The sequence below is a fragment of the Sus scrofa genome, chromosome 10, assembly GCF_054392235.1.
Source record: "Sus scrofa isolate SSC_HxYL_T2T_F1_AM1 chromosome 10, Sscrofa_HxYL_maternal_Yorkshire_Landrace_v2.0, whole genome shotgun sequence".
Lineage (NCBI taxonomy): Eukaryota > Metazoa > Chordata > Mammalia > Artiodactyla > Suidae > Sus > Sus scrofa.
The window spans coordinates 30,833,156-30,848,380 of NC_139392.1; the positions used below are offsets into that span (position 1 = coordinate 30,833,156).

Sequence of the window (15,225 nt, forward strand, 5' to 3'; positions counted from 1 at the left end):
AAGGCCCAGAGCAGGCCAAGAGCTCTTTCACAAAAGGAGAGTAGTTATCTTCTGAGGATGACAAGACTCTGCTCCAACATGCTAAGGGCCTGGTCTGCAGTTCACATGTGGAGGCCTTCCAAAGCCTCCAACATCCCTCTCTGCCACTGACACATCAAGAACTGAGGATCTATTGCATCATTTTCCCCATGTGGCAGAGAAGCTTGCATGATAACATGGATCTTTTGCACAGACATTTCTTTTTCTGGGCCCTGCTCAAAACTAGCACATTTTCAAATAGCATTAGGTGAGAGAAATATACCTATATGAAAAATTAGATTGACTCCCAAATCCAATTATACCCAATGGAGCATTGTGTATCTTCTTTGGTTATAGGAGTGGACACATGGAATAAGCTCTCCTTCATGTTAAAAAGTATAGATTTATATGCCTCATATCATGGGGCCTCCAGAAAGTTCACTGAGTTTGGGTCTCCTAATTTTAGTTTAACTTATCCCACTCTCTGACATGTAAATGTCTTACCAAAAAATCTAGAGCAGTTGCTAATTCTTGATCAATATGTCCAATCATTATAATATCATTAATGTAATGGATCATGTGATATATTTTAGAATGAAAGACAATCAAGATACCTATGAAGTATAAATTACATTATGACATAGTACATTATGATGGGTTAAGAAACAAATGTCTCTGTGAGGATGCAAGTTCCATCCCTAGCATTACTTAGTTGTTTAAGGATCCAGCATTGCCCCAAGCTGAGGCTAACGTCACAGAGGCAGCTCAGATCTGGTGCTGCCCTGGCTGTGGCCTATGCCTGCAGCTGCAGCTCCAGTCACACCCTTGACATTTTGCCCTGGAACAGGTGTGTGCGTGTGTGTGTACATATATGTATATGTCTTATACACATTTTTGTATATATATCAACACAGTCCCTCTCTCAATAAATGGTGAGTAATAAAATTAAGCTACCTTTCTATTATCATTGTCTGGCTTTATGTCACAACAATCAAGAACATGGCCTGAGAGATCAGCTTAATAGAGTACTGGTTCTTCAGTATTTCTGTTTTGGAGCCACAGTGCCTATTTCCTTGGATGTTACAGAGATTACTTGCTCAGTATCAGTGTGTTTTTATTTCTTTGATTGTTTTTTGTAAGAATGGTTTTATTAACACATGTAGATTTATGAAAAGTAGAAAACTAAGCCCAGATTTGGTAGATTTTTCCAAATGTGCAGAGTATAGTCCAGATGAGGTTTGTTTCCATTTTTGTACCTATGTCCCCTCCTTGCAGACTCTTTGATTTGTAGTGTTTTTTTTTCTTTATCTCACAGTTATTTTTTGGTGGGCTCCATGCACTTTTTATTTATCACTTGAAATAGCTTTTCTACTATACAAATTCTTAATGGCATTTTTCATCTGGGCATTTCTCAGGGTATAGATTAAGGGGTTTAACATGGGAGTTATCATAGTGTAGAATACAGTAACTGCCTTGTCCATAGGTAAATTAGCTGCAGGTCTCAGGTACACAAACATGCAGGGCACAAGGAATAGGATGACAACTGTGATGTGGGAAACACAAGTGGAGAGTGCCTTGTGTCTTGCCTCCAAGCTGTGGTTTCTTAGGGAGAGCAGGATGACCACATAAGAGCCAATCAAGAGGATAAAGTTTAACAGACATAGGAAACCACTGTTGAGATCAACTAAGAGTCCTAGAGTATCAGTATCAGTGCAGGCAAGTTTGAGCAAAGGATTCAGATCACACATAAAGTGATCAATGATGTTTGGACCACAGAAGGGTAATCTGAAGATGAGGAGAATCTGTATCATTGAATGAAGAAAACCACCCACCCACACGACTCCCACTAGCAGCCAACACACATGCCAGTTCATAATGGTTGTATAGTGCAGGGGCTTGCAGATGGCCACATAGCGGTCATAGGCCATCACAGAAAGCAGTATGGCATCAGCACCTCCAAATAAATGTTCGCCAAAGACTTGTGTCATGCACTGATTGAATGGACTGGATTTCTTTTCATGGAGTGAATCTACAATCAGTTTAGGAGTATTGACACAGGAATAGCAAGCATCAATGAAAGAGAGATGAGCCAGAAAAAAGTACATGGGACACTCCAGTAATGGACTGGCTGTGATGATGACCATGGTGAGCACATTTCCCACCATAGAAACAATGTAGATGATCAAAAATACAACAAATATTATTTTCTGAGTCTTTGGATTCCGTGTGAGCCCCAGTAGAATGAACTCGGTCACGTTGTTCCTATTCTCCATGTATTTCATGTTATTATTAATTACATTACCTGAAAAAAAACACTTTTTATTACCTCAACCTTGAATTCATTAGGTCTCCCCATGTAATAAATAATAAATGTGAAGATTCTATTGAATTATGAATTATTTTGAGAATGCGCATATGAAACAAGGGTCTGATATCTTAGAGATGACTCAATCCTTTCCTTGGATAAGATAATATTTAGTTATAGACATGAGAAACTTAATGAACACAGAGGCAGGAAACGATCTTAATATGTGAGATACTCAGAGCTTAAGATGAGGCACGAAATATCACATGTAGTGTCAGCTAAGCTTGAAAAGAGTAGTAGAAAATGATTTTTAAGGGTATGAATGCAAAGCTAAGGAGATTTCCCATTATGCTTAGGAAATGGGAACCCATGTGAGGTAATTGGGATTATGAGCAGAAGATGAAGAAAGATTTGAGAAAGAGGAAATCTTGGCTATAACTCCAGTTAAGATCTTTATGTGGCTTTTATGAAGTGGATTAATTCTCAGTTAGGGGATGGAAGACAGAAATGCTAGTATGAAACATTTTATAATATTTGTTGTAAAGTCTAACAGGGCATTAGTGATGGGAAAATAATGAAAGGAAACAGTGGCTACTCTAATGAAATTGATAAACATGTTTCCTAAATTCAGTCACTTTATAATAGCTTATAAATACACTTTGTAATGATTGATTGCAATACACATGACATGAGAGCAACCTGTGCAATTGATATTATTTCATCCATATAGCACATGAGAATCAATCTTAGTATATAATGATAAGAATGATCATACTAATAATCATACTAAATAAAACCTACTGTAACACTTACTTGCTCTAGGACTCTGCCATATTTGAGTCACTAAAAACCTATACAATGTAATTTTTATACTTATTTTACACATTAGGTGTAGAAACATAGAGAAGTTAAGGATCCTACACAAAACAAGCAGCAAAAAGTACATATTTTTTGCCTAAGATTAATTCAGATTATACTATTTCTTTTTGCTCCAAATTCTTCATCCATGAGCTATATTTTTATGTTATAATAAACAATGTTGAACTGGTAAACTCCTTTTGATAGGACTACAATGATCATTTTTATTTTAATATACTTCATAGACAACTACATATGAAGGAAATTTGTCAGCATACATGCAGACTCAGACACATACACACAGTATAATATATTGGAGTCCTCTGATAAAAATAACTGTGTGGTACTGCTTTCATTGAAGGTCCATTTTATCTTTGTATCTTTCTCACCCACATTTCTTCCCTCCATAATTTCCCTTCAAAACATGAACCCACAGCCTTTTTCCTACCAGATATTGAAAATGATGATCATAGTGGTTGGGTAGACTGATTTGATAATCTGAAAGACCAGGTTAGAATCCTGCCTTTTCTCACTTGCAGCATTTTGTTTTGAGGTATGTTCCTTTGCAACTTACATTCTTATTTCTTTTAATACCAAGTAAGGATAATAGTCTGACTAACAGGCTGTTATGAAAATTGATTGAGGAAACATATATGAACATATCCACAACACTGCTATGGACACACAAAGGAATCCTCCTTATTTTATTTATTTATATATTTATTTAGGCCATTCCTGTGGCAGGTGGAAATGCCAGGACCAGGGATTGAACCTGTGTCACAGCAGTGACCTGAGTCACAGAAATGACAAGGCTGGATCCTTAATTCACTATGCCAAAATGTAACTCCAATATTCACTTATTTTTACAACTGTTTATGTACATAGGAATGGAATTGACATTCTGAGAAATAATACAGAGAAACTTTTAACCATGCAATAAACTGAGGAAAAGTCATCTAGAATTTTTTTTTAAAGAATACACAGAGGATCAAATTATGCATAGCAGTTGATACCAGGGAGAGATCTTCATGTTCATGTTTGGCCCAGATGATCATTTATATCACTTAATATTTACATTCAGATCTTTTTTGTGTGCTGTATTTAAATTTTATTTTCATTCTCAAGATTAGTCTTAATTATTAAAAGAAGCTTATCTTGGCAAAAGAAAGGTATCTTGTGTTAGAGAGCTGGATCCTACCAATTTTTAAGCTCTATGAACCTCAAGTTTTTCATCTGTCGAAATAGGTTAATGATATTTACCAACTATATTTCAAAGAATGGGGTGAAGATAAATGCTGTATTACTCTATTTGAAAAGCATTGATACATAATGATTACAGCATATGAAAATTAATAATCTTTAATAAGTATCAGTACTGTTGAAAACTTACCTTCTGGTCTTAGGTAATATGAATGATGTTTGAACATGCTCAAAATAATTCCATCTTCAAATTGACTTCCTCTTGGATCAGTAAATTTTGACATGAGGATATGACATACTCAGAAAAAGACCATTTAGATAATTCAATATCATATCAATAGTAGATAATAAAGTCTTTATATAAGTCAAAATCTTTCCTTCTGGCCTAAAGCCTCCAACAGATTTCACAGAAACCTGACACTTGAATTTAGAATGGATTCATTTGGAACAATATGGAGAAATGAATTTCTCTAGATGGCTGTGGTCCCACAGGCAGGAGGCAGAATGTGTGTTGGAAATACTTTCAAATGGGTCATTCCATCTGAAATGAATCTTGCTCTGGATGTATAAATAAAAGGTACATATTCACCTACAAACAAGTATATTTAAAGAGGCTTCCATAAATGTTCAAGAAGCTGGTTATATAGCTGTTAATTTCTCCCAGGAATTCATTACCTTCTTTGATGGAAAGGCTTTGTCTTTGAAGCAGGTATTCTGGAGAGATAAGTTCGAAAAGGACATATCCTTATGTGGGGAATTATATTCCCTGCACTTGGAAACAAAACAAGTGTGTTCCTTTTTTTTCTCTCTTAGAAACATGGGTTGCTAAGTAACTTGAATGTCATATGAATAGCAAGAAAGGCATAATTCCAATGTGAGGAATAACTTGTGAACTCATGTCTCAGTTAGAACTTCTGTCTACTTATCAATTTTAAACATTTTCTAGAACCTAGTATTCATTGCTTGAAAGTTGCAGCAATGAGGGTATACAATTAATGGCAGCCATTAAGAAGTACTTGAATCCAAAACCTGTTTTTTTTTTTTGCATTCATTAGGGTGGTATGTGTATAAACAGAAACTCTAAAAGGCTCCTAAGTTATCTATGGGATTTTTATAATGATCAGTATGGAACCAGAAGTGACATTAAAACATGTGGATAGGTAATCTAAAGCTCAAGAAAGGAGTTGTGTTTTCAAACAAGAGTATTGTTTGACATTTTTGTCACTTGGGATTATTTTCCTTTTCATACTTCTAGGAGGTATACATTGATAAAATATTGAAGTTTTAGTTGGATTTCTCTGCTGACTAATGCAGTTGAGAATATTTTTAGAATAAATGTTATTATTGGCCTTTTTTATCTTTTTTGGAAGTTTGTTTTCAAGACTTTATGCAATTTAAAATAGGTTTCTTATTACTAATTTGTAAGTTATTTGTATATATTTTTCATATATAATTCTTTTGTAATATATATGTTATATATAAATACATGTATAAAATGTAAATTTTGTATATATAAATCTAGATATTGTTTTCTTCTACTCTTTTTGTTTTTATAAAATGATGATATCCAGTGAGCAGATTTAAAACATTGATTGACAGTGTTTGATTTTTTGAGTTTTTCTCAAGGTTCTTGCTTGTTGTGTCATATCTAGTAAACAGTGACCTACCTCCAAGTAAATTTTTTCCTTATAGAATTTTTTCAAAGGTTTAGTGTTAACTTCTAGGTCTCCAACTCATTTTGGGTTAATTTTTGTGTATAATGTGAGGTAGTGATTGAGCTTCCTTTTTTTCTCACATGGATATCCAGATGATCCAACACAATTTGTTGAAAAATGTGTTCTTTTCTCAATTGAATTGTCTTGATATTTTTGTAAATAATCATGCCTATAGGTCATTTCTAGACATTCTATTATATTTAAATGATTTTATGTTTATCATTATGTCAACACCATAAATCATTTGGAACTTTGTTCTTTAGAACTTTGTTTTTTTGGGGGGAGTGATTTTCTAGTCTATGTTTCTTTAAATTATTTTTTATTTCTACATTAAAATTAGAATAAGATTGTCAGTTTCTTCAAATACCCTGAGGTATTTTTATTGGAATTGTATTGACATTATAAAATTTGATATGGTAAAATATTGTCTTTTAATGGATCAACATGGCTTATCTTTGCCTTACTTATGTACTTGCTTTCTTTCAGTGGCATTTTCTGATTTACATTTGTAAGTTTTGAATATATTTTTAAATACGTCCTTCAAATTTCATTTTAATAGTATAATACACAACATTTGTTTCTAATTTCAGTCTCATTTTCATTGAAACACATGCAATATTTTGTGTTGACATATTATCCTGTGACATTGTTGAATTAAATGATTAGGTCAATTCAATTTTTTTAGAGCCCTAAGCACATTCTACCTATAAAATGATGTAGTATCCACAAAAGTTTGTTTTTATAAATTTGTTACTTCTTTATGAATCTTTATATGCTTTATTTCTTTTTCTTGCCTTATTGCAATCTGGAGTAGAATGAAGAAAAGAAATTGAGGTGGGAAAGACTTGCCTTTGTTTCTAAACTTAGAATTCACCTTTTAGTATTATAGTAGCTGTATAATTTACTGGGATATTCTGTCAGGTTGAGCAAATTGCTTACTATTCTTCATCTACTATTATATTTTTTATTGAAAATCTAGACTGAAAATTATCAGTTTGTATGTATTTATTGAATTAGTCTTGTACTTTTCCATTATTCTATTAGTGAATATCATTAAGTACATTTTGAAAGTAAATGTTTTATTCCTGGTATAAACTACATGTGGCCATGGTCAATTATTATTCAAAAAGTAACAAATTTCACATATTTGTATGTGGTGTAATATATATTTTCATATCCTCAAAAGAGATATTTTTCATTTTGTTTCTCATAATGCAACTTAGCATATGTGTAATGCTGGGAAAATTATACACTGAAAATTCTCTATTTCTTGAAATAATTTGTGAAGAACTTGTAATATGAATTTTATATTATTTTATTTATTTTTAATTAATGATTTTCATTTTTCCATTATACTTGGTTTACACCATTCTATCAATTTTTTACTTCACAACACAGTGACCTAGTAACATGTATATTCTTTTTCTTACATTATCCTCCATCATGCTTCATCACAAGTGACTAGATATAGTTAATAGTGATATACAGCAGGATCTCATTGCTTATCCATTCCAAATGCAAGCATTTGCATCCATTAACTCCATATTCAGAGTTCATCCCACTCCCTCCCCCTGTCCCCTTGGCAGCCACAGGTCTGTCCTCCATATCCATGGGTTTCTTTGCTGTGGAAAAGTTCATTTGTGCCACATATTAGATTCAAGATATAAATGATATCATATGGCATTTGTCTTCCATTTCTGACTTACTTTACTTAGTATGAGAGCCACTAGTTCCAACCATGCTGCTGCAAATGGCATTATTTTGTTATTTTATGGCTGAATTTTACTCCATTGTGTATATATACTAATTCTTCTTAATCCATTTATCTGTCAATGGCATTTAGGTTGTTTTAATGTCTTGGCTATTGTGAATAGTGCTGCAAGGAACATAAGGGTGTATGAGTCTTTCTCAAGGGAAGTTTTGTCTGGATATGAACCCAAATGTGGGATTGCTGGATCATGTGGTAATTATATATTTAGTTTTCTGAGGTACCTCCATGCTGTTTTCCATAGGGGTTGTACGAATTTACATTCCCACAAACAATAGAGGAGGGTTCCCATTTCTCCACACCCTCTCCAGCACTTGATATTTGTGAACTGATGAATGATGGCTTCTGACAGATCTGAGGTAGTACTTCATAGTAGTTTTGATTTTCATTTCTCTAATAATGATGTTGAGCATTTTTTCATATGCTTGTTGGCCATCTGTTTATCTTCTTTGTGGAAATGTCTATAAGGGTCTTTTGCCCATTTTCCAATTTTTTTTTTTTGTTTTTTTGCTGGTGAGTTGTATAAGCTATATATATATATAATATTTATATTTTAGAGATTAAGCCCTTGTCACTTGCATCCTTTAAAACTATTTTCCCCATTCTGTAGGTTGCCTTGTGATTAGGTCCCATGGTTTATCTTTGTTTTTATTTCTTCTGCCTTGGGAGTCTGACCTAAGAAAACATTTATAAGGTTTATATTAGAGAAGGTATTGCCTATTTTCTATTCTAGAGGTTTGATGCTGTCTTCTCTGACATATAAGTCTTCAATCCATTTTGAGTTTATTTTTGTGCATTGTGTCAGAATGTGTTCCACTTTCATTGATTTACATGTGGCTTACCAGTTTTCTCAGCACCAAATGCTGAAAAGACTATGTTTTTTCCGTTTTATATTCTTGCCTCCTTTGTCAAAGATTAACTGACCATAGGTGTCTTGGTTTATTCCTGGGTTGTCTATTCTGTTCCATTGGTCTGTATGTCTGTTTTGGTACCAGTACCACACTGTATTGGTTACTGTGGCTTTGTAATGTTGTTTGAAGTCTGGGAGAGTTATGCCTCCTGCTTGTTTTTGCCTCCTCAGGATTGCTTTGGTAATTCTGGGTCTTTTATGGTTCCATATAAATTTTTAGATTTTTTGCTGTAGTTCTGTGAAAATTGTCACAGTTAATTTGATAGGGATTATATTGAATCTGTAGATTGCTATCATTATTATGACCATTTTTATAATATTATTTTTTCCAACCCAGGAGCACGGGATATCTTTCAATTTCTTTGTCCACTTTAATTTCCTTGACTAATGTTTTAAAGTTCTCAGCATATAAGTCTTTCACCTACTTGGTCAGGTTTATTCCTAGGTGTTTAAATTTTTAGTGTGTAATTTTAAAAGGTATTATATTTTGTATTCCTTTTCTAATATTTCATTGCTGGTATACAGAAATGTAACTGATTTCTGAATGGTAATCTTGTATCCTGATACTTGCTGAATTTGTTCATCAGTTCCAATACTTTTTGTGTTGAGGACTTAGGGCTTTCTATTTGTAATATCATGCCTTCTGCATACAGTGACAGTTTTACCTCTTCTCTTCCTATTTGGATGCCTGTTATTTCATTTGTCTAATTGCTGTGGTAGGACTTCCAACACTATGTTGAATAGAAGTGATGAGAGTATGCATCCTTGTCATCTTCCAGATTTTAGTGGGAAAGCTTTCGTCTTTTCTCCATTTTGTGTTATATTTGCTTTGAGTTTGTCATGAGTGGCTTTTATTATGTTAAGATTTGTTCACTGTATACCCACTTTGGTAAGATTTTTTATGGATGTTGGAGTTTTTCAAATGCTTTTTATGCCTCTATTGACATGATCATGTAATTTTTGACTTTTGTTTATGTGTTTTATGATGTTGATTGATTTGTGTATGGTGAACCATCCTTATGAACCTGGGATGAATCCCTTGTGGTTGTGGTGTATGATCTTCTTTTAATGTTGTTGGATTTGGTTGGCTAAAATTTTGTTGAGGATTTTTGCATCTATATTCATCAGAGATATTGCCATATAATTTCATTTTTTTTTTGGTGGTATCTTTGTCTGGTTTTGGCATTAGGGTAATGGTGGCATCATAGAATATCTTTGGGAGTGTTTCTTCTTCACTTTTTAAAAAGTTGAAGAAGAATGGGTATAAGTTCTTCTTTGTATGTTTGATAGAATTTGCCTGCAAATCCATGTGATCCAGGACTTTTGTTTGTAGGGAGTATTTTTATTACATATTCAATATGATTTTTAGTGGAGGATCTGTCCATTTGGTCTATTTTTTCTTGATTCAGTTTTTGCATGCTGTAAGTCTGTAGAAATTTGTCCATTTCTTCTAGGTTGTCAAATTTGTTAGCATGTAATTGGTCATAGTATTCACATAGTTTTTATAAATTCCTGCACTTTTTGTTGAGATTTCTCCTTTTTCATTTATTATTTAAATTGTTTGGGATTTTTCTTTCTTCTTGGTGTCTATGGCCAGAGGTTTGTCAATTTTGTTTAGCTTTTCAAAGAACAAGCTCTTGGTTTTATTGATTTTTTTCCTATTGTATTTTGAACCTCTATTATTGCTTTACTCACTGATGATTATGATTTCCTTCCTTCTGCTGACTTTAGGTTTTGTTTGTTTTTCTTTTTTTACTCAGTTTGGTGTGGGTTAAATTTTCAGTTTAAGATTTTTCTTCTTTTTTGAGGAAGGCCTGTATCACTATGAATTCCCCTCTAAGGACTGCTTTTTCAGCATCCCATGTATTTCAAATGGTTTTGTCATCATCATCATTTGTCTTGAGGTATTTTTTAATTTCCTTTTTGATTTCCTCTTTGACCCACTGGTTTTCTAGTAACATGTTGTTTGGTCTCCATGTAGTCAGTTTTTTTCTCATTTATTTTCCTTTGGCTGATTTCTAGTTTCATGCCATTGTGGTCAGATAAGATACTTGAAATTATTTCTCTATTCTTAAATTTGTTCATGTGAGTTTTATGACCCAGAATATAGTCAATCCTTGAGAATGTTTCATGTGCACTGGAAAAGAATGTATATTCTGATTTTTTTGCATGTAATGTCCTGAAAAATCCAATTAAGTCTAACTTTTCTATTGTGTCATTTAGCATCTATAAAATGATTGATTTTCTGTCTAGAGGGTCAGTCCATTGATGTGAGTGGGGTGTTAAATCTCCTACTATTATTGTATTCCCATAAATTTCTCCTTTTATGTATGGTAGTATTTTTTTAGGTATCTGGGTGCTGGGAGCTCCCTCAATATATATGTGAGCATATATATTGAGATTGTAATATCCTCTTCTTGAATGGATCCTTTTATCATTAAGTAGTATCCTTCTTTGTCTTTCTTTATGGCTTTCATTTTAAAGTCTATTTTGTTTGATGTGGGAATTGCAACTCCTGCCTGTCTTTTCCATTGGCATGAAATATCTTTTCCCACCCCCTAATTTTCAATCTATATGTGTCCTTTGCCTTAAGGTGAGTCTCTTGTAGACAGCATATTTGTACTTTGCTTTTTGATGCAAACTGCAACTCTATGTTTTTTTATTTGGGGCATTCGGTCCATTGACATTTAAGGTAATTATTAATAAATATGTATTTACTGTCATTTTAAACCTTGTTTTCTGGTTGATTCTGTTTCTCCATTGTTCATTTCATTTTTTAGTTGGATGTTTTCCATTTATTTTATGTTTATGTACTTTACTTTTTATTTTTGTGAGTGTAATATTTGATTTTTATCTGTGGTTGCCCTATATTTAAGTATGTTAACCCATTCCTATATCTGCCTCCTTCAGGCTGATTGTAGTATTGGTTAAAACATTATTTAAAAAAATGAAATTTCTTGGTTTCCATCCCCACATTCTGTGATTTTGAAATCCTTTTGTACCATCTTCATGTTTCTTGTTTTGCTGTTATGTGTGTTTATCCTCGCTTTTACAATAGATTTATTTCCTTCTATAAATCTGTATACTTGCTTATTTAAGTGATTGCTTCCAACTGTGATTTTATCCATCCTATTTGTTCTTAATTATTTTTGATTTAGGGATGCCAATTCAGTATTTATTTTATTTATTTTTTCTATTTTTTGGTTTTATTATTATTTTTCTTTGCCCAATATATTATTTTTTTCCCACTGTAGAACATGATGACCCAGTTACATATACACATGTACATTTTTTTTTCTCACATTATCAGGCTCCGTCAAAAGTGACAACATAGTTCCCAGTGATACACAGCAGGACTGCAGTGTTAATCCATTCCAAAGGCAATAGTCTGCATCTAGTAACCCCAAGTTCCTAATCCATCCCAATCCCTTCACCTCCCCCTTGGCAACCACAAGTCTAATCCAAGTACATGATTTTCATTTCCGTGGAAAAGTTCATTTGTGCTGTATATTAGATTCCAGATATAAGTGATATCATATATCGTATGGTATTTGTCTTTCTCTTTCTGTCTTTCTTCACTCAGTATGAGAGATTCTACTTCCATCCATGTTGCCACAAATGGCATTATTTCATTTTATTATGGCTGAGTATTATCCCATTGTGTATATATATATGACATCTGCATAATCCAATTAACTGTTGATGGACATTTGGGTTGATTCTATGTCTTGGCTATTGTGAATAGTGCTGCAATGAATATGTGGGTGCATGTGTATTTTTTAAGGTAAATTTTGTCTGGATATATGCCCAATGGTGGGATTGCTGGTTCATAAGATAGTTTTATGTATAATTTTCTAAGATACCTCCCTACTCTTCTCCACAGTTATTGTACCAGCTTACATTCCCAGAAACAGTGCAGGAGGGTTCCCTTTTCTCCACACCCCCTCCAGCTTTTGGTATTCATGGACTTATTAATGATGGCCATTCTGATTAGTGTGAGGTGGTATCTCGTGGTAGATTTGATTTGGATTTTTCTAATAATCAGTGATATTGAGCATTTTTTCATGTGATGTTGGTCATCAGTTTATCTTCCTTGGAGAAATGTCTATGTGGGTCTTTTGCCCATTTTTCCATTGTGTGATTGGCTTTTTTGCTGTTGAGTTGTATATGTTGCTTGTATATTTTAGAGATTAAGCCCTTGTCAGTTGCATCATTTGAAACTATATTCTCCCTTTCTGTAAGTTGTCTTTTTGGTTTCTTTTGCTGCACAAAAGATTTTCAGTTTGATTAGGTTGCATTGGTTTATTTTTGTTCGTATTTCTGTTGCTTTGGGAGACTGACCTGAGGAAACATTTGTAAGGTTCATGTCAGAGAATGTTTTGCCTATGTTCTTTTCCAGGAGTTTGACAGTGTCTTATATTTAAGTCTTTCATCCATTTTGAGTTTATTTTCACACATGTCATGAGGGTATGTTCTACTTTCATTGAATTGCATGCTGCTGTCCAGGTTTCCTGCAATAATTGCTGAATAGACTGTGTCTTTCCCATTTTCTGTTCTTGCCTCCTGTGTCAAAGATTAATTGACCATAGGCATCTGGGTTTATTTCTGAGTTCTCTATTCTGTTCCATTGGTCTGTATGTCTGTTTTGGTACCAGTACCACACTGTCTTGATGACTGTGTATCTGTAATATTGCCTGAAGTCTGGGAGAGTTATGCCTCCTGTTTGGTTTTGTTCCTCAGAATTGCTTTGGCAATTCTGGGTCTTTTGTGGTACTGTAAAAATTTTTGGATTGTTTGTTCTAATTCTGTGAAAAATGTCACAGTTAATTTGATAGTGATTGCATTGAATCTGTAGATTGCTTTGGGTATTATGGCCATTTTTACAATATTAATATTTACAAGCATTGAGCATAGAATACCTTTATATTATTTTGCATCTTTTTAATTCCCTTGAATAATGTTTTATAGTTCTCAGTGTATAAGTCTTTTACCTCCATGGTCAGTTTCATTCCCAGGTATTTGACTTTTGATGTGCAATTTCAAATGTATTGTATTTTTGTATTCCTTTTCTAATATTTTATTGTTGGTATACAGAAATGCAACTGATTTCTGAATGTTAATATTATATCCTGCTACTTTCCTGAATTTGTTGATCAGTTCAAGTAGTTTATTGGTTGTGTCATTGGAGTTTTCTATTTAAAATATCATATCATCTGCATATAATGACAGTTTTACATCTTCTCTTCTTTATGGATGTATTTTATTTCTTTTGTTTGCCTGATTGTTGTGGCTAGGACATTCCATACTACCTTTAATAACAGTGGTGAGAGTGGGCATCCTTGTCTTGTTCCAGATTTTAATGGGGAGGCTTTCAGCTATTCTCCATTGAGTATTATATTTGCTGTGTGTTTGTCTTAAATGGTTTTTCTTATGTTAAGGTATGTCCCCTCTATACCCACTTTGGCAAGAGTTTTGATCATGAGTGGATATTGGATTTTGTAAAATGCTTTTTCTGCATCTACTGAGATAATCATGTGTTTTTTAACTTCTCTTTTTTATTGTGGTGTGTGATGCTGATTTATGCTTATGTTTAACCATCCTTGTGAGCCTGGGATGAATCCCACCTGGTCTTGGTGTATGATCTTCTTATATGTTCTTGGATACCATTGGATAAAATTTTGTTGAGAATTTTGCTTATATATTCATCAATGATATTGGCCTATAGTTTTCTTTTTTGGTGGTATCACTGGTTTTGGAATTAGAGTGATGGAGGCATCATAGAATGAATTTGGGAGTGTTCCTTCTTCTTCAAACTTTTTAGAAATTTTAAGGAGGATGGGTATAAGTTCCTCTTTGTATGTTTGGTAGAATTCACCTTTGAAACCATCTGGTCCTGGACTTTTATTTGTATGGATCATTTTAATGACCTATTCAATGTCATTTCTAGTGATCAGTCTGTTTAGTTGATCTATTTCTTCTTGATTCAGTTTTGGCAGGCTTAAAGTCTCTAGAAGGATGTCCGTTTCTTCTAGGTTGTCCAGTATTTTAGCATACAATTGTTCATTGTATTCTCTCTCTTTTTTTTCTTTTCTTTTCTTTTTTTTTGTATTTCTGTAGTATCCATTGTGACTTCTCCTTTTTCATTTCTTATTTCATTTATTTGGTTTTTTTCTCTCCTCTTCTTGGTGAGGCTAGCCAGAGGTTTGTCAATTTAGTTTACCTTTTCAAAGAACCAGCTCTTCATTTTATTGATTTTTTATATTGTTTTTTTAAATCTATATTTTATTGATTTCTTCTTTAATCTTTATGATTTCCTTCCTTCTATTGATTTTAGGTTTTGTTTCTTCTTTGTATAATTCATTTTGGTGGGTTAAGTTGTCATTTTGGGATTTTTCTTCTTTTATGAGGAAGTCCTGTATTGCTATGAACTTCCCTCTGAGCACTGCTTGTG

The 15,225-nt window shown here is 33.4% G+C and overlaps 1 protein-coding gene across 1 annotated transcript; it reads right to left on the bottom strand.

The window, feature by feature from the left end:
* Nucleotides 1-1,361: 1,361 nt before the first annotated feature.
* On the bottom strand, nt 1,362-2,300 carry LOC110258753 (olfactory receptor 4C46-like). Its single transcript, XM_084980674.1, has one exon. It carries the CDS (start codon nt 2,298-2,300, stop codon nt 1,362-1,364), a length of 939 nt encoding a protein of 312 aa, XP_084836800.1.
* Between the last annotated feature and the right edge of the window lie 12,925 nt (nt 2,301-15,225).